Raw genomic sequence first — 22,020 nt, 5'->3', positions numbered from 1 at the left:
ATGTGTCTGATGGAACCAGTGCATAGAAATACTGAGCTCCCAGGTACTTCCAGATCCGGACTGCTAATTATTTATGTTAGCATAATGTTCAGGAAGGACACTTCCCCTCTGTTCCTTGCATCCTTCTGTACCCGGAGGAACGAGCTCTCTTTATAATTGATTCCAGGCTTTCTTAGAACAAAAGATATTGGGCATTTATCACAAATTTGGCCCTGGTGTCTGGGAGCAGATGTCAGAGCTTGTTAGTGTGGAGGTGGTGGTGAGCAGTGCTGTATGTAGCCGAGTTAGCATCTAAGTGAGGAGCAGCACACAGCCAGCCCTGGGCACTGCTGAGCTAGCAGGATGCGTGCCCAGATCCCTAGAGCTGCAGCAGCATATGAGGAAGAAAGGTCTGATGGCCAGCCTGTACAAAGGCAAATGGCACTGAGGGATTGTTGCACTCAAACAGAGAAATGCAGATGCTGCAGTGTGCCCACCTGGACTTTCTTACCACCTGCCTCATTTACCTGCAAGTCTAAAATGGGGACTTTTAGACCCAAAGCTGTTGTCTGTTTTACCACTTCATCCATTTCTTTCACTGGAAGTGTCATTGTTTAGCTTGCTGCTGTGTATTTCTCTCTCTAGGCAAAATCTGTCTGGGGTTTTATGGTTTTTCAGAGTGGTTGATTCATGAACAAACTTGGCAGCTACAGCTCAGCCATGTAGGCATGGGCAGATCACAAGATTAGACTAAGATTTGACATGATCCATGGACCAGCTCTCCAGCTACAGGAGATGGTGGGGGGTAGTGTGCCCTATATTATTTAGCTAGAGAATAACAGCATGAGTAGGAATTAATGAATAAATTGGGGTTTTGACTAGGTAGATTTGCCACAGTTTGCTTTTTTAATACCAAGACTACTGAAGAAGACAGAACTGGAATGAAGACCTTCAGCCATTGATTCCCTGGGACTGTTTCATGGTGTCCCACACTCACTCCTGTTTTGTCCTTGATGAGCTCAGAAACAAATTAATGAACATACAGAGTATCCCCCCCACCCCCACTCAGCCTGTGGCACAAACCTGCCTGATGACAGCACAGATCCATCTTAGCTCGCTGGAGACTAATTGTGCTTTTAGCAGCAACACCTGAGGTGGATGTTCAAGATTATCTTTCAGCGTGAAGTGTGCACGGTTCCCTGGCTGCTGAGGTTTATGAGTGAGCAATTATGTTGTGAGGATGGAAGGAAGAGAAAAGAGGAGCAAAATCATTGGCACGAGCACGGAAAGTAATATTAAAGTCTCTGAATATAATAGCCCCTGGTTTAAATCATCTCCTGTTGCTTCTGCTCAGATTGCACCCATAGAGCTGATGTAACATGAATTTTCAGGTCGTGGAAATGTAGGAACAGGTGTCCTATAGAATAGATGCTCTGCTCCTCAGGTTCTGGCTTGCTGCTGCCTCTGTTGCCATCCAGCATCTCAGCATGCTTTTTCCTGATCTCCAGCACCTCCTGCTGATTGAGTCTGGCCCTTTCCGCACAGTGATGCTGAGCCTGCTCTTCCCTGGCCCACACTTGGCAGCAGCACTAAGTCAGTCAGTAAGTCAAGGACAGGGCTTTTATTCTGGAAGCTCTGAACACAGCCTCATCCTCCATGGCCACGTCTTCCATGGCCCACTTTGCCAGACATCCTGCATAATACATACTACATAGAAAAACTGCATGTCTCCTTCTGTATAACTCTGATTTTCTTTGCATTTTTTATGGCAGCTGGCCACTTGGCTGAGAGCTCAGCTACACGTTATCAGGCATTGAGCAAAATGGCTCCTTGGCAGGTGAAGGCTGATCTTGGGTGCATGTTGTGGGTGCTCTACACCTCTCAGAGTGTTTCTGTGTGTTGCTGCAAGGGAAATGGACAATGGGAAACGATTTCAGACTAAAAGAGATTGAACTTGGGTGTAAGGAAGTTTTTTTACAGTGAGGGTACTGAAGCACTGGCACAGTTTGCACAGTGAGATGGTAGATGCCCCATCCCTGAGTAATATTGGTGATAGATGGATGGTTGGATCGGATGATCTTAAATGATTCTTAATGATTCCATGATTCTGTTATTCTGATATCTCTTCCTTTACTGCGCCCTGAAACACCATTGCCATTTTGTTTTCTGACACTACTCCATCTGTAAGGATCATTTTGTTTGAGGATCTGTATTTCTTCTTAGAGCCACATGAGTGTATCAGAGGAAATGCTCCGTACTCTCTGGATGTTCTCCTCAAATATGATTCTCCGAGCAAAAATTCATTTTGCAGAGATAAACTGTATAACCAGAAACTTCTTTAAATATTATGGAACACCAGGCATGGGTACCTGAGGGATCTCTGAATTTATTGCAGAAGGTTCTGGCTGGTAATTTCTAGCACAGCTGAGGGGGTTCTCTCCCTCTTACTGTCTTAAAATGCCACATGTTCTTTAAGTACAGGGTGCTGTTCTGCAAGGGCCAGAGCCAGACTCACTCTAAATGCAAACAGCCTCATAAACAAGTAGGTGTTGTGGATTTTCCTATGTCTGAGTAAAGCTCAGCAGCTCAGGAGGAGCGCACAAATTGTTGGCTTTCAGCAGATCCAATTAATGACAGGTATAAAAAACTGAAGCAGCCTGAAAAATGCCATTTTACCATTTAATCCCATTTTCCCCTCTCATTCTCTTCATGAACTCTAGGATTCTAGCAACTGCTGGGACCGACTTTGACCTGCGGACCCTGCGAGCTGTTCGTGTGCTGCGGCCGCTGAAGCTGGTGTCAGGAATCCCAAGTGAGTGCCATGAACCTGTCACCTTCATTAGCCATATTGGTTCTGTCCTTTTTGGTGTCTCTAACGTGCTTTTATGAACAATATGTTGTTCCCCTTCAAGGCTTTGGGTTTTTGCTGTCCCAGTTTTGGTACAGCCATCTGATGTAGCAATGTGCTCCTGAATTCTGATGGTGCATGGCAGGGTGTTGTGGTGGAGTCTCTGACCCTGGAGGTGTTCAGGAAGCATTTAGATGTTGTGCTGAAGGATGTGGTTTAATGGGAAATATTGGTGAGAGGTGAACGGTTGGACTGGATGCTCTTGGAGGTCTTTTCCAGTCTTGGAGATGCTGTGATTCTATGATTCTTTGTCCTTGTTCACCAGATGCTCTGCACAGTTGGCTGTCAGGAGTGTATTTCATTTCTGGATGTGGAACAGAGAGGTCTTCTCTATCAAGAGCCAGTGAAAGGAAACCCCTTAGCTCAGGGGATGCATTAACTCCTTGCCTTCTGGCCAGCTGCTGCCTTGGGATCAAAATGTCAGTGCTGTAGATATGAACAAAGTTTTATGCTATGCACTAACAGCAAATTTTCCCCAAATCAGCATCCTTTCACAGGCAGGGCTTCAGTCTGAATGCCCACATAGACCAGGTCGTTGGTTAGCTCTGGGGAAGCCACTACTTACTAATGTATATCTAAAAAGGAGATGCTCTGTGCTTGCCTTGTCCACATCCAAGGATGCTGGAGAAACAAGGCTTGGGGAAAAGCTGATTTTGTAATTTTATTATCTGATATATTTTTTATTCAGGTAGCTCAGGATGTGCCTTGTGCACCTGAAATATTGTCTGCTTTCTCCATGTACTGCAGTCACTTCAATAAAAGATATTGCTTCTGCTGATGACTGCTATGGGGAAAAGGGCCTCAAGTCACGGAATTCTGACTTAAATTACTTGCAGCCAACATGAGTATCAGCTCACTGAGTGTTGAGGGGGAGAAAGAAGGGCTGAATTGATGATATAAGTGTTTACAGAAACACCAGGCCCTGGCTGTGATCCCTTGGGGTGTTGTTGTCTGGGTAAGATGCTCTTTCCCATCTGGTGGCAAGCCCTGGACCTGCACAATCATAACCATAGAATCACTTGAGTTGGAAGGGAGCTTTGTAAGTCATCTGGTCCAACCCCTGGTGATGAACAGGGACAGTTAAGTGCTACGGCTCCATTAGGTGCTCAGAGCTCTGTCCAGCCTGACCTTGGAAGTCTGGATGGCCGTATGGCACCACCACCTCTCTGGGCAACGATATTTTCCCATACGGCACTATTTGATTTAGTGAAAGCTGTGCTCATTGTGTATTTTTCCCCCCTGTAATAACTGTAAAACTCAAGGCTCACTCGCACAATCGTCTTATATGCTTTTCTTCTACACTCCTAGGTAGTTTTTCCTCTCCGGTAGATTTTAATGCTTTTAATTTTAATCCTGTATGACCTCGGAGTGCCCTCAGCAGTGCTGAGCAGTGCAAGGTGGTGAGACAGCGATGACCCTTCCTTCTCAGCACCTTACAGTAGGCCACCAAGGTGGCTTTCAGCTGCCAGTTATCGCTGAATTTATTTTGTTATGTGCGTCTGCATGACGTTATCTGACACCTCCATCTCGCCAGCCTCTCTAGCCTTATCTCCCCTGGTTTTAATTGAAAATGAGTTTTAGTGCCTGCGAGAAAGCTATAGATGGAGAGCCCTGGGAGGAGGGCGTTTGAGTCTGGTTTTGTTCCTTCTGCTTCTATGCTGGTTTTATGGAAGCAGAACTCAGGCCACCAGCACTGTCAGGGGAGATGCTCTAAGGGTCTGGTTTGGTCCCTGGCTGAATTTGGGGACTCCACCAACTGCAGAGAACGTCTTTTTTAGTCTCTGAAGCTTAAGAGACCTTTGAATCTGGGATCTGAAGAAAGGAGATCAGAAAAAGATAACTTTCCTGGTTGCGTGTCTGAAATATTGAGTGTGTGAAGGCTTTACAGCGCCCAAGGAAAGAAGCACTGCGTGGTGTTCCAGTCCTCATCTGTCCCTTAGATACCCCATGTCCCCTGCCTCACCCCCCTTCCCCAGCCCTCGTTTTCCTCCCCTTCCTGATGGCCTGTATTTCCCTGTCCCAGGTTTGCAGGTCGTCCTCAAGTCCATCATGAAGGCGATGGTGCCTCTGCTTCAGATTGGGCTGCTCCTCTTCTTCGCCATCGTGATGTTTGCCATCATCGGTTTGGAGTTCTACATGGGGAAGTTTCACAAAACCTGCTTCTCTAATGAGACAGGTGAGTTTGGAGCTTTGCTGCCATCATGGTGTGTCTTGTTGCACTCTGAGATCCCATGCTTTCCATCTCCACTTCCATCCTTTGCCAGTGGGCAGAAGGATATAGATACAGATATATTTGTATTTCCTCCCCAGAAACCTAGTTAGCTTGGAATGGAAAAATAAAACCCAGCACTGTGTTCTCTGCAAACAACCCTGACATCAGCAATGACTGAGAGGTCCCAGTGCCAAGCTGGGGGCTGAGAACAGACTTTGTCACTGTGCCCCATGGTGTGTGTATGACTGCTGCTTACTGAGTGACCCCCTGCATGTCACATCTCTGCCCCACAGCACCCGGCATCTCGGTGGTGCAGAAAGCAGCTCTGCTTACAGGCACTGAACCCTACCATTCTCATCCTTATGCACTTGTGGTTGGGTGAGTTATGGGGATCGATGCCACCTGCTTTGCAGGAAATGATGCTTCTGGAAAGGCAGTGAGGCTTCCTGGCTCTGCAGTCCCTGAGCGGAGCAGCAGAGCATCCCACAATGCTGTCAGTGCAGCCTTTTAAACCCTAAGTGCTCATCAGCTCCAAAGAGGTGCATTAACGAGCCCAGGCCTGAGACCATGGGCTGAGAAAGCTGACTTCAGCATGTGAATGTGAACCTCGTTAAAAAGACTCCCGTGTTAAAGGGTCACAGTTTGGGGGATGAGGAGTTGCTCACGTTGGTGTCAATTCAAATCCACAAAGTGAAAAACCTCCCGAGATATTTTCCTGGAACTGGGGACCAATGAAGGGTATCAGTCATGAATTCAGGTCACTGTGGAGGGAAGAAAGTGGAAGTGTCAGCAGTCAGCGTTGCTGTAGCCCAGTAGCCCTGCAGGAACAAACTGTGACGGAGGGATGCTGGGGTCCAGACTATGGCAAAAAGTTCATTTGAGGCTGTCAGCACTCAGCCAGGCATGAAAAATGGGTAAAATAAATGAGTAGCTGTGTATTGTCTGATGGGTGCCAGACTTGTTTTCCTCTCCTGGCAGCCTCCGTGCAGTCTTATTCTGCAGACACAGGATAGTTTTTAAGCAGATGTCCACTGCAGCTCGCCCAGGCCAAACCCTCTGAATCTGCTCTAAAAACCAGGGGGCATCACATTTACTTCCCATTTTTCCCCGGTGTGCTCCCTTTCTTCCTCTATTTACTTCAGCTTTAGGTGTAGGGACCAGTTCAGCTCTGTTGGTGTCTTTCTTTCCAAGAGAAAAAAGATACTGATTGCTTTTTTAGAGCTGCAAAAGGCCAAAGAGATTCTGTTAGAGCCCACAGACGATCAGCCTGAGCCAGGTTTGGTATCTCTTTGCACAGCCCTGTCTCACCAACCCCTTCCCAAAGCCTGCAGTGACCCAGGTGGGAGCTGGGGAGCGATGCCCTGCATTGAGGTGTTGAGTCAACAGGAAAAGCCTGTACATGCACACACATCCTGCAGCCACGCTGATGGTTTTGTTTTCCTCCTGCAGGCTTTGCTCTGTGGAAAGATTATTCTTAATTATTGTTAGCGCCGCTTTTGTTTCCTCCCCCTGGTGAATTTGATTTTTGTGGAGTTTGCTGCTCCACCACCAGAACGTGTCGCTTTTAAAACCATTTAATATTTCCAGAATTGCAACTCCGTGTAAGCAGGGACGTCGCTTGGTTTATTTATTTACTTTGAAAAGCCAGCACTTTATTTTTCCAAACTGCTCTCTGCTGGTGCTCACGATGTCTATGGAGGGCTGCAATGACTCACTCATGGGATGCTTCTGGCCATCCCCAGTGGCCCTGAACCATTGCAGACTGCTTTCCCCTTTGTGTTCCCCGAACCAGAGCTCAACAGAGCAGCCCCATCCCTGCTGCTGGATGCTGTCTCTGACCTTGGGGCAGAAACATGGAGCTTACAGTGAGACTGGAGCTGAGCAATTAGCTGTGTGAAACTGTATATGTATCTTACAGCATTTTCTTATACACAACCGTTTCTAAACCTTTGATTGTATTTTACTGCACTATTTCTTTTTCATAGTGCTTCTGATCAGTGGCACCAGCGGGCATGGGTTAGTGATGGGCCTTGGTTGGTCAGGTTGGACGTGGTGATCCTGAAGATCTAACCCAGATGATGATGATCCTGTATATGATGTGGTTGAGCACTGGGGTGAACTGTGGGCAGCTCAGAGGTAGTTCTGCTCCACTCTGCCACTTAACTGCCCCTCAAAGCATGGCGGTATACATTTGCTTGCATGAGCATAACATCTTTTACATGTCCAGAGTGGCACCAAGGAATCAGGAAATGCAAACCAGGTTCACGTGATGGTGCAAGGAGGATCCAGCAGTGCCAGCTGCTTTGGCTGGCTTTGATCAGTAAGTTTTTCTCCCTCTTTTCTCTCATACAGGTGAAGAGGTGGGAGATTTTCCTTGTGGAGAGGAGCCTCCTGCCAGGCAATGTGAGAGTGGGACGACCTGCAGGGAGTACTGGCAAGGGCCCAACTACGGCATCACCAACTTTGACAACATCCTCTTTGCTGTGCTCACCGTCTTCCAGTGCATCACCATGGAGGGATGGACTGACATCCTCTACAATGTGAGTCTATAGCTGGGGCTGTGGGGCTCCTGGGTGCTGGTTTGCATTGCGCTGTCTTGTGCTTTGTTAGGATCTTCCCATATTTCCACAGTGGGTCTAACAGGTCTGAGGGATGATCCCAAGTGTTTTGTACTTCCATTTCCTAGGACAGTAAAGGGCATCATCCAGTACAGCAGCACAAAGGAGACAGCGCTTTTCAACTTGCTTTAGGAATGGGGATGATTTTGCAATGTATGACTGCATCAGCTGCTTCTTTCTGTTGACTGTGGTAGGAAGGATGGTCTGACAGCTATTTGTGGATGATCTGAATTACCATGTCCTATCTTAGGCAGAAGTGCCAGTGTGGAAAATAAACCATAGCAGCATTAATAGACCATTTCCTTGACTGGTAGGACTAGAAAATATTCCATCTACTTCATTACAGACTTTGGACCCACGCTGGGCTCTTATGTAGACCTTCCTGTGAAGGTTTCTGTAGCAACAGGGAAGTATTATTAATATCAACCACAGTAAATTGCAAGGTACAGATCATCAGGGCTTGAAGCTGATATATCTGATTTATCACCTTTGCCATCCATAGCTCAGTTCCTCTGTTTCTTCCAAGTCTTTACCTGCTTAAGGTGATCTCTAGAAGGGCCTGTTTTCCCACTGCACGCCCTCCCCTTGCCCTGAAACTTTATCACACAACTGGGTTCTCCCACTCTCATTCAACAATCCCATTCCTTCCTCTATTGCCAACTGTTGTAAGAAAAGCCCATTAGCGTCCTGGCTGGGATTGATTAATCAATATGTGGTCTATTAGATCATTTTCTCCCAAACTGCTTTTTGTACCACATGCAAAAAACAGAGCTTAGTACTGGGGCATTGATTGTGGGGGTTGCTTTGAATACTGTTATTGTATCATTTTAGATGTCCCTTAATCTAATTGGAAATAGTTGTTTGGATGAGATGCAGCATGTATTTGCTGTAGAACATCAGGCCTTGCCTGAGACCCCAACCTTGGTTAGACTTCCATGGTTGATGGGTTCACAACTCTGTTGGCTTGGAGGATCTCTGGATGCTTTACTTGCAGCGTGGTGCTACCAAACCACTTTGCAGCCTTCCCACATGTGGTGCCTGCAGCCAGCTCTGCGCCTCCTCCTGAGCCCCATTCCCATGCTGTTCTTCTTGGTGAAGAGCTGGCTGTCCTTCTGCAGGTTAACAGCCAAGAAAAGATGTGGGTGGAGAAGATGCACCCTTAAGTTTTTAACAGCTTCAGTCATTGGCTGTTCTCTGGTTGCTTGGCTTTCATCTTGCTTTCTCCCAGGCTCTCTCTGGGTTTGTCAAAAAGAAGCAAAAAAAAAGAAAGAAAACTGAGAAAAAAAGAAGCAAAACTCGCAGCCTTGCTGCAGTTATGGCAGCACAACGATGCACTGAGTGTCCGTGGCTAACAGCAATGCAAAGAGTCCTTCCAGCTCTGACCTGTCCCACATCTCAGTTGCAATCAGCTGGGTTCCTACTGCAGCCATGCTGGATTAGCAGGAAGTGTTGCCTCTTGCATCCAGGAAGATTTTGCAGTGGTATAATGTGTTTTTCTGCCAGCTCTCCTGAAGGAAAGCTGCATTCCCCAGGTGCAGGATCCTCGTTGGAGCTATGAACCTACTTCCAACGTGTAGCTTAATTAAGATCTGCAAAGGTCCGTGAGACTACAAGATACAGTCTGTGTAAACTGTGACTATGCATTAATAAGGAACAAAGCTGGTGCTTCTCCCACCAAGCAGAAACCGAGGAAGGCTGGTCTTCTCTTCCCTTGGCCCTTATCTGACTACTGCCATACGCTGGGTTTGCTTGGCTGGAGTGGGTTTGCTGCCTTACTTTTACACACCCTCCTGATGTCAAAGCATCAGATGGCCCTACCTCGGATCCTTCTTTAGTGTTGAAATCCCTGGGAGGCCAGGCAGCGTAAAACTGAGTGCAATTACGGGGAAGCTGAGGTTACCGGCTGCTTCCTTAATGGACCCTTCATTTCCTCCTTGAAAATAGTGATTGATTGATCGGGCTGCATGAATGGGGCTTTGTTTCTGCTCCTCTTCCTGCTATGGGGTGCTAAGAGCTAGAATTTGTCTTTGCAGTCAGGATGGGGTCGGTCGCAGTGAGGTGGCTTCACCACTTCTGCATTGACACAACCAGAGGACAGAGCTGCCTGCCCTGAAAGCAGCTTCAAGGCAGAAAAATGAGGGCTGTGTCTGAAGGTTGATGTAAACTGATGCTCACGAGAAGAGGGAGCTTGGGCTCGAGTCCGATGACTTGGCTGAGGTCTTTCCAAAGGTTCCAATGAGAGCTGCTTTGTGAGGGTTATTGAGTCATTTCATGACTTCACATGGTGTGCAGATGCAGCTTCCATACATTCCTTGCCATCAAAGGCAAGGCTTTGCAGTCAGTAATTACCTTGCCAGTATCCACTCCTCCCGTGATAAATGGAGGAATTAAGAGGGCAGAGAGAATGCTGGCTCACAAATCTCAGCCCAATTTTTCCTTGCTGATCCTCTGTTTATACTTCCACAGAGTTTCGTTTTAATTGGGGCCAAAGAAAGCTTTCTAGCAAGGCTTTATCTGGAGGGTGATTTATGCTCCAAGCAAAAAGACTGAATCGTTAATCAGGTGAAATGCGTTAGGAGTAAGCTGGGGAAAACTCCTTCCTGAGTCAGCAGCACAAAAGCACCAGAGCAATATCTCCACAGGAGCACTTCTATGGGCTGCAGATTTGAGGTGCTGCTTATAGCCAAAAAACCATGAGGAGCAACAGGTGATTTGGGGAGGTCATTGTGTGCAAAGGACTGGAGACAAGAAAGTACCTTTTGTCTTCTGAAGTAGAACCAGAGCATCTTTTGGACTGGTTTATATATTCAGTGGTTTGGGAAGGTTTTCGGGCTCAGTGCTGTGGCCCTTTTGAAGTTGCCTGGTACGTAACCCTCTGGGAGGTACAGTTGTGCTTTTGCAGTTGAGGTGCACACTGAGCTTCCGAGGAGCGTGTTTTGGAGCTTTGTGGTCCCATTTCTCCTGCAGGAAACCATGGTTCAAACCTGACTCACCTGAAGCTGGTAGGAAGCTGCATGTTGACTTTGAAGGCAGCAGACTTTCACCTTTTATCGTTCCTCTGCAGGAGCTCAAGGATAACATGGTGGAATTTGCTTTGCAAAACAGGGGCTCCTTGCAGGAAAGGAGAAATGTCAAAGTATGCGCTCACTCTCTTTTGATCTTAATGGCAAGAGATTTTCCTGTTTCTTCTATTTTCTACTGTCAAATATTAGTGTCCAATGGGTATTACAAGAGCGTGGACTGGGCCTAACCTCTAATATGCTTGTAAGTAGAAAGGAACAGTTCAAATAAAATGTAAGTTTGCCCTAAATTGGATCTCAACTAGAACTATACCCTCACTGAATTTAGGATGATTCACTTGGTATTTTTTCACTCCTTTTTGTATCTTTGAATTTCCTGATTCCTACAAAGACACTGGAAGAGAAGGTCGGGATGTAATTATTGTTCCATGCCCAGCCCAGCGGTGGGGGCTGTGTTAGAATTTATTGGGGCAGAAGAAAATCTGTTTTTCCCAGTTGTTTGGAGAGATGACGTGTGTTTCTGGGGACTTCTGGCTTTCTGATGTTGTGCTGCCTGAACCGAAGTGCTGTCTGGGAACGTGCATCTGAGTGAAGCCTGGGATGTGAGTGCAGGGAGAACATAAACCACAAATCCCTGGGATCTGGTGTTCACCAGCACTGAGCATTTACTGTCACAATGAGGTTGCTCTTGGAAATACATTGAGCATGATAAGAGATGCTCGTGTCCAAGCACTGGTGCTGGCAGTGCACATACAATGCGTGCTGGAGCAGTGGCAGCTCAGCACCTGTACCAGAGTTAGGTGCTGCTGCAAGGATGTGAATGATGATGCTCTTTTTCTCCTGGCAGTTTCATAAAGAAGGCAAAATCCCTGAATGCTGTTAGTGTTAAATAGTATTTACTATCCAGTTAGGATGACTGTAATCTTCTAATAAGCATCAGGCATCTCCTGCATGCACAAAGGGTGATGGATAATCCCTCTTACTGCTGCTTGAGGGGTAGTGTTGGTTTCTGGTTGTTCGGTACAACCAATTGCTTACAGGAAAGTTAAGCAGAGATGTCTGGAATGAGTTGGTGCACAGACCTGGTTACAGAGGTGTGGGTTTCACCCATGCTTCATGCTGATTCTCAGCCTGCTGCATCCCATCGTGCTGTTGCAACGTGTATTTGGCTCGAGTAACAGGGAAGATCATTATTGTGCAGAAAGACGAATCTTTGAGGCTGACATCCCTTCATTTAAATTGTTATAATCACTTGTTTGTGGCAGTCATGTAGCCCTCAGCATCTCTCCCATGCTTCAAAAATTCTTGTACAAACAGAGCTACCCTGTTTGTACCCTGCTCCAGGCACCAACCTAATGGCTACGTGAAAATAACAAGCGTTCTCCATGCCTTAAAACCCTCCCCAGAACTCCATGCTCTGTCCTAAGCACCTTGCTATGGAGCAGAAGGTGGACTGGAATTCTCACTTAGGTTTCCTGAGGGAGATGTCTAACAACAGGCTTTGAAATATCACTGTTAGTGATAAGACCTGGTTGGCTGTACGTAATACAGCAGTATAATAAGTAAGCACGAATGAGCAGCACAGCCTTCACCTGCTCAGCTGAATTTATCTTCTGGCCCCTGTGAGACAGATCTAAATGGGAGGAATCTGCACCCCTGATGGGTCCTGTGTGGGAGGATGACCTGCCTGCACAACAGATTTTCACCACTCTAAATTCTGCCTTGGCCAGCATCCATTTATTCATGCCTTCCTCCCCCTTCTCCTGGATCTTGGAGCACCACAGAGTCTGTTTGGCAAAGAGCAAAGTCCCAGATCTTTTAGAATCATAGAACTGTTTGCATTGGAAGGGACCCTTAAAGGCCATCAGGTCCCACTCCCTGCAGTGCTCAGGGACACCCACAGCTCCATCAGTGCTCAGAGCCCCAACAGCCTGACTTTGGGTGCCTGAAGGGATGGGGTATCACCAGCTCTCTGGGCAACCTGTGCAGTGCCTCACTGCTTTTACTGTAAACAACATTTTCCTTATAGTCAGCGTAAATCTCCCCTTTTTCAGTTGGAAACCATTTCCCCTTGTCACCAGACCCTGATAGAGTCCATCCTCTTCTTCCTCACAGCCCCCCTGAGAGATGCAGTTGTGCTTCCAAAGATACTGTAATAGCAAATGGGGAACTTGTCTAGGTCTGAAGTAGCTTTGCAATATCTAGATGCTAAGACGGGACTGATGCATGTCTCTGGCCATGCCCGGGTCTCCATCTGTCTGGCAAAACAGTCTGTCTGCCCCCACGTCTGCTGGAAGCTCTCAGTAAAGCTGAAAGGATGGGGCATTTCAGCCCTGATTCAGCACATTGGCCTGCTCAGAAAACCACTTGAGCAAATGGAAATGTAAAGTTGAGCAAGTGTTTAAGCACCTCACCGAATTTTCTGCGTTTTATTGAGTGTCTCAATGAAGGTATATTCAGAATGACTGTGGGGCAGCCACCTCTAGGCTTTGATAGGAGACTTTAACATATACAGCCGGAGAATGACATACATCATACAAACTTAAAGAGCCCTTTCAACAGAGCGATTGCTCTCTGAAAAGAAATGAAAATCTCTCCAAACAACAGCTTAATCACCAGTGCCTGCCAAGAAAAGAAAACTCCAGCTGAAGAAATTCACTTGCAGCTTGACAACATTACAGCAGCGAGGGTATAAGCAGCTCTCTTACATGCCCTGCAATTGGTTTCCTACAAAGGGAAATAAAAGCAGCTGGATGCTTTCAGAAGCATGCCAGCCTGCCTGAGCCACGACTGCTACATCTGTGGTTGAAGTGGAAAAGAATAACAGAAAACTTCTTTGAAAGAAAGAAGCAGAAAAGGACAAGGTGAAGACTTCATATGCAGTTGTAGTTCCTAAAGCAATCCAGAATACCAAGTGCTCGGTGCTCCTGCAGAAGAGGCTGGATGTGCAAGGGATTCAGGATGGTGTCTTTGATCTGTGGACCGCTTGCCCTGGGGCACAGATGAGCTGTGCTAAGAGGTGCAGTATTGACATATGGGGTTGTGCTGTTGTTAGGCAGCTTGACAGTGGGATGAGTGGGATGCTCAGTGTGTGGGTGGGATGCTGGGTTTGGGAGCCTGCACAGATGGTGATCACGGGTCTGTTTGCTGTGCTGTGTCAGTGATAGGGAGGCAAGGAACAGTGCTGGGGCAGAGGTCCTGTGTGCTCAGCATGTTGGCACATATCTTAAGGGTGCTACAAGGTGCAAACTGAGGCTGCTGTTTGGCTGGGGCTTCATCATTCTCCTTCACAAGCAAAGCCTCTCTTCTCCTTTCTCCTCCAGCAGGTAAAGTTTCTAGAGTTATAGAGACTTTGAAATGGGTTGTTTTTTAAATCCACATGCATCTTCTGAGGAAAATAGTTCAGTGGGCATAGTGGTGATGGGTTGATGGTTGAATCTTTTCTGACCTTAATGATTCTATGATTCTTCAAGCAGTGCTCTTGTAGCCCTTATTGCTTGTAGATCTATGCATCAAAGTCAAGCATGCACTCAGCTACTCTCTTAAAGGAGGTAATTGTCCACTAAGTAAGGAAAACAACATAACTGTTCATGAAACAAGACATGCTCTAGATCAAAGTCACCTTGTCTCGGACTGAAAAGTCCTGATAAAGTGAGAGATGTGTGGATCTACAAGGGTTTGTAGCCACACAGGAGCACAGGGTACAGCCCATTGAATTGGCATGTAGCTGGATTAAAAACATACACTCACTTGTTTCCCAACAGGAAAGTGGGTAAATCTGGGGACTTCTGCTGTGCGGGGCTTCTGATGCCCCAGCCAACTTGTGTGAAAGGTGGATTTGTTATTTGCTATGCAATAATCCAATTGCACACAGAGACGAGATATTGATTAATTGTGAAGCAGTGCAAGCTTGGTTCCTAGCTGTTCTTCCACAAAGTGACTGCACCCCGGGATTTTCACTATGCTTTTTTATATGTATTTTTATCACTTGACTCTGCTACAGCCTCTGACCTAAACTGGTCAGTTAAAGATAGGGCTCATCTCCCTACGGCAGGCTGTGTTAGTTGTGCTAATGAACTGATTTATTCAAGGTTCTCCTTTCTTTAAAGAGAAGTTTAGTTGTGGCACTGTGATTAAGAGTTGCTCTGTTCTAATCTAATTAGCAGTTTTGAGGATGGTCATCCTGACGTGGATAAAAGTATATATTGACTGAGACCTGACAAACGAAGCTTGCGCTGCTGCTCTAATTAACATGTTGCATAAAACCTTTGTGGAACATCTTTAGGTGGAGCTGGGAGGATCTTGACCAACTGCCATTTATTTTTCTGCCTGAAATGGGAAAATGGTGGTAAGAAATGAGTTTTGGGCTCCTGCCCTGAGAAGCAGAGCATGCATTGACAAAGGTCTGTTGGACTCGAGGGTCTTGCTGTGTTCTGAAGTTTGTGTGGTTGAGCTCTCAGCTCAAGCTTATTTTGTAGGCTGTAGAAGTGCCTACAAAGGTATTTTTTTTTGCTTATAATTGACTAGAGGAGATAGCTGTACAGCTGGAGGTATTCTCATTAGAAGACAAAACGAGAAGGTGGCCTGACCTAAATAGATCCATACTCTGCACAAACCTAATTCTCTGTTGAGGAATGCACATAACAATAGCCTATTGTTCAGATTGTATGCAACAAAATCAAGAACTTAATTCAGTTAAACAGATTTCTGCTATTGAAAGTTTCACGGGAAGCTTTTGCCTACTGTGTTGGGAGGGAAAATCACGGCTTGAAGTATACAGGCTTTTTTTCTTTCAGGAAAAGTCTAGACCTACATTTAAGCTGATGAGCAAGCCAGTGCATTATTCTTAGGGCTGTCATTATCTGCAGTGATTTTGGGCATCGATCCACAATTTCCCATGGTCATTGTCAGAAAGCGACTGAGTATTGAATTCTTTGTTAAGTGTTCTGGGAATCTGTCCATGTGAGTGGCTCTGTCTTGCTGACTTAGGGGTACAGGCCATGGGGGCTGCTCGGCAAGAAGACAAGTTTATTCTGCATCTACTCACCAGGCCAACAAACTTCATGTTTTAGTCTGAATGTACATTTATCCTGATGTAAATATCGCATGTGTCCTTGAGCAACTGCAGCTGATAAATAACTGTGTCTATGTGCATGTCTAAGTGTTTGTACTCCTCTCTCCTTAGGACTTTAGGAATGATTTTGGGGATAACTTTGTCTATTTGATGAAAGACAGTGTGTTCCTTAAGCCTCGCTGGTTGGTTACACAGTAAAAGAAAAAAAGATCAAGGAAGCCCTGAGCTTAATTCTGAGTGTAACATTACTTACGCATGAGTCTTTTCAAGTAATGAGTGAAATACAAAGAGCTCTTACTTTCCAAGAATCTCAAACTCAAGAGCAGCGCTTGTTTTCCAGTGAGCAGCCCTTCCACAACCTCTGTGCTAACCTTCTGGGGGCACTTGGCAATGTAAGGTCTCTCCCTTCTCAGAAAACAGGTTTTGGCTGTGTGCTCAGAGAAGAGAAACCTGAAGGCAACGATGGCCACTGCGGTGCCTGTTTTAATAATAGATTAAACTGGAGTTGTGCTGCCCATTAGGATCTCTGTTTGAGTCACACTTAGTTGAAATAAGTAGTTGGTTTTACTTGTAATCTGGCATTTAAATGATGAATATTAAATGCATGTAGGTAAGGTTTGCTATTTGTTAGATGATGCCATTGAGAGCTTTGAATTAAAAGGGGTCTGGCTTGGTGCAGATGGTGCTGCTGGGTAGACCATGGGTTGGTCTGTGGGTCATCAGCAATGGTTTCCTTTCATCCATGGCTGAACAGAAGTTGCAAGGAGTGCTGAGGTTGCAGGTAGCCAGGGAGCTGTTTTGAGGTGTCTCTGGTTAGAGCCTTGGACATTCTGGGCTCTGTTTGTCATTGTGCTGCTGACTTGCTCTGTTGTCATGTAGAAGATGCTCATATGTGTAAAATGCTTGTTCCTAATGAGGTCTGTGCTGTAACTGCCCAGTGTGGTTCCTGGGTAACTGGTTGCATGATTGTTGGGTAATGCTTTCTCCTGGTTACTCCATCATAGATCTGACCTTCCTTAGCATGAACAAACATTGCCCGTTTCCTACAGGAGTTGCTTAGACCCAGTTTACATTCATAATTCAAGTCCAAAGCTGTTTAAAATAAGAAAGAGGGGAGATTAGCAAAAATAAATAGGTAGAGTCCCTTGGCCTGCTTGTAATTTCTAACAGTGAATGAGAGTTTTCACAGCACCGGGCACACTCATGAATAGAGCAGCTGAGTGAGTCCATGCTATCAGGGCACAGAATGAATTTTGTATCGAGAAGTCCTGTTAGCATATTTATGTATTGATTTGTTGGAGCCGTAAGCCTGCAGATCAAGGCATAAAGCATCAGCACTTCTGCTTTTTCCATCTCACCAGCTCTGTGCTTCTTTGGAAAGTATAAGGCTGGAAGAGGGAAGATGCAAGGGGAAGGATTTGGGCTTCTGTTTTAATTTGGTTGAATTAACGTTATTACTTTGTGTAACAACTGTACTTAGAACACGCTTGTCTGTGGCTAACAATATCCTAGGACAATTTAAATGCTGCCAGAATCAAGGATTTTACCAGGAGTCATCTTTTGATTTTTGAGTTGATCTCAGTAGTGAATAACTCTGTTTTCCGCTCTAAATATCCAGTGACAAAGGTGTTGGATGCTCCTTTTGAGGGCAGAAGGATTATATCACTGTTTCAGAACAGATTCTAGTGTTATGAGAGTCAAAAGATTCATGGATGTGTGGATCCAGGCAGTAGCAGTGGATTGTTATTTTCTAACATCAGTGAAGCAGCCTGACTCATATCCTGAAGGTAAAAAGTTGGAGTGCAATAACTCAAAGGTCTTCTGTGATGAGAGAGGAACTTCTCAGAAACATTGATTTGGGTATAAATGGACCAGGGCTGTGTAGAGAACCTCTTCCCCGACAGCTCACTTTGAGCAGACGTGTTCAGGATTTGGTTGCTTTTAGCTGATGTAAAAAGCAGCATAGAAGGCCAGTGGGCACTTGGAATGCTTTTCTTTCAGCTGCTGACCTCCAGGACAAGTGCTGTCACAAGCCAAAGAGCCTCCAGAAAGCACTCTGCCGCAAAGTCCAAAATCCATTTGGGAGTTACCATGAAGGTACAGAAGGCACAGATATGATGTATTAAAGGAGGGGACTGTGTGATCATTTGCTGTTAGTTGGACCTTGGGTGAACCTCTGGGGTTCCTGAGATCTTGTCCTTCCCATGCCATGTGTGGAGACCTGCAGCTCAGGAGTTACCTTTAGAGCACGTGTAAGCAGACAAAATGACAAGGCAATGGAAGGATGCTCAAGGGGGGGGACTATCTGAATCCCAATCCACCTCTGTCTCAGTGCATGCAAGAATGCCATTTGGGCTGACCCCTGATGCCATTAACCAACCCATCCTACTTTTCTCCTTCACACAGACGCGCACACCAGGCAGGTGCTCCGTCATCTGCTTCCTGTGGGTCGTACAACCCCTGAGCATCAATTGGACGTGCATCTCTTTGCCAATTTAATTTTGCTTGGAAGGGTCAGTCACCAGCAGTTCCCCATCCCTGGCTGTCGTGTTCCTGCAGAGCTCAATACCAGATGCTCATTGCAAATGGACTGTAACATCTGAAAGTCAGTAACCAAAGTTATTGGACTGACTTTGTGCCAAGGTTTTTATTTAAGCTGTGATTGACAAAAAAAGGGAAAAAAAAAACCACCTCAAAATAATTGAATGCAGCAATTTTGTAGATTCTGATATTTCATATGATAAACCAGGATGTGGGGTCAGGACTTGAAAGATAGGACTTATCTCACTGTTTCTCATAGTGGTCTACTGAGAAATCTGGGAGCAACGCTCCTCTTACCTGCCTGTGACCTCATTTCACATGCTGTAAACCCAAGGATATTCTTCCCCTTTGCAGGATGTGGTGGTGATTCTGGGTGACAACCCTTATTTCTGAGGGGTTCGTTTGAGCCTGTGATGATTTTGTGGGTAGATCAGTCATTAATTCCACAATTTGCCTTCTCAGCAAATTTGTGTTTGCTGCCCTTATAGTGTCCTGTGCAAGGTCTTTCTCTGATAAAAAGAGCTCAGCAGGAGGGACTTGGTGCCTGGAGAAAACGTGCTGGATAGAGCAGGGCTCCGTGTGCTTGTTGTGAGTGTTTTTCATTGCTGTGGTTTTGCTTTGTTCCTGGTAACTTCCATGTTTGCCTAATCCTAAGATAGGAACAGGCAGAAATGAATCAAACATGAATAGTGTTGCTAATTAACAGGAAAGAATTGTGAGAAATCAAATGAAAGGTAAATAAAGTTCATCTCTCAGAGACAGCCCAGAGATTCCCCCAAAGCAAAAGCACTTATCTAAGGGAAGATTGCACTTTAATTGCCCCATATAAGCCAGGGTCTGCCATTGGCTGAATTAAAGCGAGTGAACTCTAGATGTACTTCACGTTTTGATTAAAATCATAGTAGGGAGCTGAGGTCTGTTTCAGCTTGGGCTGTATCTGTCAAATTAGATCTCTTCTTTATTGAAACCTGCTTTGGAAACTTCTCCAAAGATTTGTATGCTGGTCCATTAATTGCTTGTCATTCACATCAACGGAGTGTGCTGAGAGATGGACAAATAGCGTCTTCCTTGGAGAGATGAGAAAATTGCCTCCAGGTTGTAGTTCCTTTCTAAAGTGGCTGAGAGAAGAAAGGTGTAAGCAGCAGAATGGGTCCTTGTTTAGGAAAGGGAGAGATTTTCCTCTTCTAGTGGTATTTAAAAGGGCTGTGGGCACTGCAGGGTGGTGGCAGCTCTTTTGCTTGCACCAGCTGCAGACTGCACGTCCCTCAGCTCTGAGATTCACCCAGACCATGGCTCCAGTGCTCACTTTGCTGGCTGTTGGTAGGTGACACACGTGCCCAGATGTGTAGGAATCCCCCAGTCACCTCCTACGTGAAATACAGATTTAAGTCCCGTGTTTCAGAATATAGATGTGTTCTGTAACGTAGCTGGAGGAGTGTGGGAATGTGTGGGCAGCTGTGCTGTCTGCTTAGAGATAAGAGGGGGGTGAGGATTTGGGGGATTGTTCTTTGTTTGACTTGCTCTAATTTTCTGTCTGTAAATCTCCTGAAACCTCAGGTTTGCCATCCGCTGAACAGAGACAGGAGCTCCCCTGTTTCCAAGGCTGCGTGTAAACCAGATTTCACATCATGTTTGTACATCATGTTGGGATTCCAGAACAAGGAACCTATCACTGATGCAAACTCTGGAGCACGCCCAGAGAAGGACAGTGAAGCTATGAAGGGTCTGGAGCACAAGCTTATGGGGAACAGCTGAAGGAACTGGGATGGGTCAGTCCAGGAGTTAGACACAACTGCCATCTTGTTGGCATACTGAGGCAGTGGCCCAACTGTTTGCATTAGTGCTGGCCTTCCCCTGCTCTCAGACAGGTTGCATGAGGCCTGGCTGTGGGAAGCACCTCGTGCTTGGCTGGAGTACACTCTGTTCTCTTGGCTCTATTGGGAGCTCAGGGCATTAATCTCCCTGCATGACAGAAACCTTTTAGCTCCTGCATTTGTTACAGATGACAGTATTCATCCACTCATCTCTGCTGGGAGGTGGCCATAGGGTGGCTGCTTGAGGATGCTGTCAGTCTGGTTGGTGCTGCATGACAGGGAGAAGAAAGCTCTCTGATTAAGGCTGAAGTTATCCTTAGGCACCCAGCTATGACCTGGGCTCTACAGTTGAGTACTGGGCTCAATACAGCAGAATCACATGGAGAAGCCTAAAGAAGTGCAGGGGTGGATTTAGGTCAGACGTGTAGGAAACACAGAGGTGAAAGATGGGAAACATCTGTGAAAGGTGTATTTGGCTGCTCATGCTGGGTGAGAAGCAGCTTGCAGATGAGCAGAGGTTGGGCATAGGAGGCATGATAATGGACATGTGCTATTCATGCAAGTGCCCAGGGCATTGCTGCAGCAAGGCTTCACTTTGCTATGGGCACTATTAAGGTGCTGCTGGTGAAAGCAGGGGGCGAGGAGCAAGGGAGCCCTCCTGCAAGTTGGTGCTTCATCCTGATGTAACTGTGGCACATCGTTACAAGTACTTTGTTTCAACTTCTTCCCTATTGGGTTAGGCTGGCAGATAGAATCAAGTGGCACTGACAGTCAGCCAGGCGTTACTGGGGCGAAATATGTCAGCTGGAACATTGAAATTGATTTTTGTCTTTTGGCTCATTCTGCTTAATGAGCAAGTCTGGAGCTGGGCCACAGCCCAAGGCCCAGCTGCTGTGTGCAAGGAGGAGCCTGCAGGACTTTCCTGGAGCAGAGGAGAGTGGCTTTCCTATCAGCTCCCAGGTTTGATTCAATGAAGCATCTCATCGTGGCAGAGCTGCTGCCATAAACACTGCTTGGGTTCTAATGTGTTTAGCAGCACTGAGAAAGGCACTGCACGTCTGTGAAGGCTCTGCTTTCATGGGAGGAGATTTCTGCTCACCTGTTTGCTGCTGGTTTGTCCTATGGGTTGTCCTGAGTCCTTATGTGAGAGAGAAGTGACAGAGCAAGGCTCTGCCCTGCCCTGAGCATCAAGGCAGTCTAGCAGGAGCTCGGAGGAGGGTGGTTAATTAGTCGTATTTCAGCACATTTCATTTTAAGGGCTTTGATCGTGGCATGGAATTGTGGATCTGTCGCCAAGTTTGGGCTTCAAATGAATAAATAAATGATAAACGATCATTTGGCAGCAGTGAACCTGCTGCACTCTCTTTGCATGTTTATGTGGTTTCTCTTCACCCATCTGTTCCCTTCTTTCAGCTCTTCCTTTTGGGTTTCAGCCCCTTTTGCCTGGCTGATGGCAGCTCCCAGCCTTACTGTGCAATGGGTGGCATGAGGGGCTGCCACCACGGTCAGCAAAATGAGAATGGAGGCTGGGGTGTGATGACAACTACTGGAAAGGCATTAAAATCCCTGTAAGGGGACAACAGGCTAAACAGAGTTTTTCTGCCTTTCTGCTTTCATTTTTCCAGCCTGTTTTTCTTCGTTTCTCTGTCTCACAGTGGTTTTGCCTTTGGCAGGGCTGGTAGGTGGCTGGGTAGGTTAGTTCCTTCTCCTCTTGGGTGAGTTGCTGACCAACTCACGTGGGTATTTCTGAAGATGTTGGCTGCTCGGAGAAAGGCTTGTCATTCATTTGACCTGGAAAAGATTCCTTGAGGAGGGATTTGTGCACTGTGTTAGAAACAACTCAGGAGGTGATGA

The 22,020-nt window shown here is 46.2% G+C and overlaps 1 protein-coding gene across 13 annotated transcripts in view; it reads left to right on the top strand.

Annotated features, from left to right (window-relative positions):
- The window catches only part of CACNA1B (calcium voltage-gated channel subunit alpha1 B), a 193,648-nt gene that overhangs the window by 68,999 nt on the left and 102,629 nt on the right, over window positions 1-22,020 (top strand). For 12 of the 13 annotated variants that reach the window (XM_085520974.1, XM_085520970.1, XM_085520971.1 and 9 more), the window contains exons 4-6: window positions 2,700-2,791; window positions 4,911-5,063; window positions 7,452-7,639. In XM_085520974.1, the coding sequence (XP_085377100.1) occupies window positions 2,700-2,791; window positions 4,911-5,063; window positions 7,452-7,639 (433 nt within the window). Of the gene's footprint in view, window positions 1-2,699; window positions 2,792-4,910; window positions 5,064-7,451; window positions 7,640-13,617; window positions 13,757-22,020 lie in introns of those variants that run through there. The other variant, XM_085520978.1, reaches the window with a different exon arrangement.

The sequence above is a fragment of the Coturnix japonica genome, chromosome 21, assembly GCF_054131305.1.
Source record: "Coturnix japonica strain WE chromosome 21, WE-NBRP24, whole genome shotgun sequence".
Taxonomy (NCBI): domain Eukaryota; kingdom Metazoa; phylum Chordata; class Aves; order Galliformes; family Phasianidae; genus Coturnix; species Coturnix japonica.
Note: the sequence above shows the minus strand (reverse complement) of the source record. Positions and strands in the feature narration are given on the sequence as shown.